Genomic DNA, 2,940 nt, shown 5'->3' with positions numbered 1-2,940 from the left:
GGGGTTGTGGTATTTTTGATCATCTATCTTGAGTTACTTGAAAAGATTGAGTCTTGGTTTTGTTGTTGTATAAATAGTTGTTGAGTTTCTTTATTTTGGGAGGTAATTGTTGGGGTTGTGGTACTTTTGATCATCTATCTTGATTTATTGTAAAGAAGGTGATGGAGTACATGGTGAAGGTCAAAAAATTGAGTCTTGGTTGTGTTATTGCTGTATGAATCGTTGTTGATTTTGGTTGGTATTGTTTGTTGGTGTTGTGGTAATTTTGATCATCTATCTTGACAGGGTGATTCAAGATAGCAAAAGGATGAGTTTTGGTTATGTTGTTGTTGTATGAGTAGTTATGGATTTTGTTGATTTTGGTGAGTAATTGTTTGTTGGGTTGTGGTATTTTATCTATCTTGACTTATATGAAAAGACGGCGATGGATGACGTGATGAAGAGCAAAAGAATGAGTCTTGGTTTTGTTTGGTGAAGTTTGTTGAAGAAAGTGATCAAAGCTCGGTTCTGTAAGCACCAAGATTGAGTTTTTTGAAGTTTGTTTTAGTGTATTGCGTATATAGGGCTTGGGGACATTTCGTAGAAGTAAAGATACAATCTGTATGTGTTAAATTGTTTGGTATTTCAGATTCATTTGTGGGTTGATTAGTGGATTGGTGGGTCTTTGTTGGTTTTTGGAGAATTTTAGGATGAGTCAGATGGAGAAAGGCATTGAAAATTTGATGTCTGCGAGAAAATGTTTGAGGGCAAATTTTGAAAAATCAAAAGCTTTAGGTGTATCTCTTGAAAAAGCTGGGCCTAGATTCGATGAGATTATTCAGAGATTGCCATCTTTGGAGGCAGCAATAAGGCCAATTAGGGCTCAGAAAGATGCTCTTGGTGCTGTTGGGGGTCATATTAACCGTGCCGTGGTCCCTGCGACGGCAGTTCTAAAAGTGTTTGATGCCATTCATGGACTCGAGAAATCGTTGTCCGATCCTCAGTCGGACCTCCCGGGGTACCTTGGTGTGCTCAAGAGGCTTGAAGAGGCATTAAATTTTTTAGGAGAGAACTGTGAGATGGCAATACAGTGGTTGGCAGATATTGTAGAGTACCTAGAGGACCATGCAGTTGCTGATGGCAGGTTTACTTCAAGTATGAAGGAAGCATTGACTTCTCTAAGGGAATTGCACAGCGGGGAGGAAAAGGGTCGGCTCAATGGAGGGCTTCTTGAGGTTGCGTTGGACAGATTGGAAAGTGAATTTCGACGGCTCTTGGTTGAAAATACTATTCCGCTGCCGATGTCTGCTCCAGCCTTGCCAGGTGAACAAGCCTGCATTGCGCCCTCCCCTTTGCCAGTGACTGTTATTCAGAAGCTGCAGGCTATACTTGGAAGATTGATTGCTAATAACAGGCTTGAAAAATGCATATCTATTTATGTCGATGTTAGGAGTTCTAATGTCCGGGCAAGTTTGCAGGCACTTAATTTGGATTATCTAGAAATCTCGGTATCTGAGTTCAATGATGTGCAGAGCATTGAGGGTCACATTGCTCAGTGGGGAAAGCATTTAGAATTTGCTGTAAAGCATCTGTTTGAAGCTGAATATAAACTTTGCAATGACGTTTTTGAGAGAATAGGGTTGGATGTGTGGATGAGCTGTTTCGCTAAGATCGCGGCCCAAGCAGGCATTCTTGCATTCCTTCAATTTGGAAAAACTGTTGCGGAGAGTAAGAAGGATCCTATCAAGCTGTTGAAGTTGTTAGACATATTTGCATCTTTAAACAAGTTGAGATTGGATTTCAATCGTCTCTTTGGTGGAGCTGCGTGTGTTGAAATACAAAATTTGACGAGGGATTTAATCAAGAGCGTGATTGAAGGGGCTAGTGAGATCTTTTGGGAACTTCTGGTTCAAGTTGAGTTGCAAAGGCAAATGCCGCCTCCTCCTGATGGCAGTGTCCCGAAACTTATCATTTTCATCACCGATTATTGCAATAAGTTGCTTGGGGACGATTATAAGTCTATCCTTACCCAAGTTCTGATTATCGAAAGAAGTTGGAAGCAGGAAAAATTTCAGGAGCGCCTGCTCATTAATGAGCTACTGAATATAATGAGAGCTGTTGACGTGAATTTAGAGACATGGTCGAAGGCCTATCAAGATGTTATTTTGTCATATGTGTTCTTGATAAATAATCATTGGCATCTATATAAGCATCTGAAAGGAACAAAACTTGGAGGTCTGCTTGGAGATTCTCGGTTAAGAGAACATGAACAGTACAAGGAGTACTATTCCGCCTTTTTCTTGAAAGAGAGCTGGGGAAAGCTTCCCGCTCTGTTAAGCAGGGAAGGTCTTATTCTGTTTTCTGGTGGGCGTGCAACAGCTCGAGATCTTGTCAAGAAACGATTAAAAGCTTTTAATGAAGCATTCGATGAAATGTATAAGAAGCAGTCTAATTGGGTGATGCTCGACAAAGACCTACGGGATAAGACGTACCAGTTAATCATTCAAGCAATTGTGCCTGTTTACCGGAGTTACATGCAGAACTATGGGCCATTGGTTGAACAAGAAGGAAGTAGCAAATATGTGAAATACACGGCTCAATCCTTGGAGAAAATGTTGAACGGTCTGTTTCATCCAAAACCTGTGAAACATGGTAGTTTCAAAGTCCGACATCCTAGTGGAAAATTCAGCAATGTTATTACAGATCAGAATCAGACGCCACCTACTATTAAGTCATAGTTAGACTGTTACTGTTCTTGATGGCCATCTGTCTGTTCTTGATGGCGATCTGTCACTATGTGTATAGTAACTTTCCGAAGGATTCATTCACTTCCATTAGCCAGATTTGCAAGCATAAAGAAGCTTTCGGTTGAGCCCTCATGGCGTCTATGGACACACTGGGATGCAATTTGTCCCGCATACTTGTTGATTTGTTCAGCGACGAGCCTAAATTGTTGCAGCT

General features: G+C 41.0%; 1 protein-coding gene across 1 annotated transcript; it reads left to right on the top strand.

The window, feature by feature from the left end:
• Positions 1-19: 19 nt before the first annotated feature.
• LOC124892958 (exocyst complex component EXO70I-like) lies at positions 20-2,933 on the top strand. Its single transcript, XM_047404132.1, has one exon. The coding sequence runs from the start codon at positions 690-692 to the stop codon at positions 2,715-2,717; it is 2,028 nt and encodes a 675-aa protein (XP_047260088.1). The 5' UTR covers positions 20-689; the 3' UTR covers positions 2,718-2,933.
• The last annotated feature ends 7 nt before the right edge of the window (positions 2,934-2,940 follow it).

This window comes from Capsicum annuum, unplaced genomic scaffold (genome assembly GCF_002878395.1).
Source record: "Capsicum annuum cultivar UCD-10X-F1 unplaced genomic scaffold, UCD10Xv1.1 ctg52467, whole genome shotgun sequence".
In the NCBI taxonomy this organism is placed as follows: domain Eukaryota; kingdom Viridiplantae; phylum Streptophyta; class Magnoliopsida; order Solanales; family Solanaceae; genus Capsicum; species Capsicum annuum.
The sequence above is the reverse complement of the archived record's forward strand: the minus strand, read 5'-3'. Positions and strand labels throughout refer to the sequence as shown.

What these genes read in the sequence shown, in the direction of transcription:
- LOC124892958 (XM_047404132.1), top strand. Translation starts at nt 690, where the DNA reads ATGAGTCAGATGGAGAAAGGCATTGAAAATTTGATGTCTGCGAGAAAA.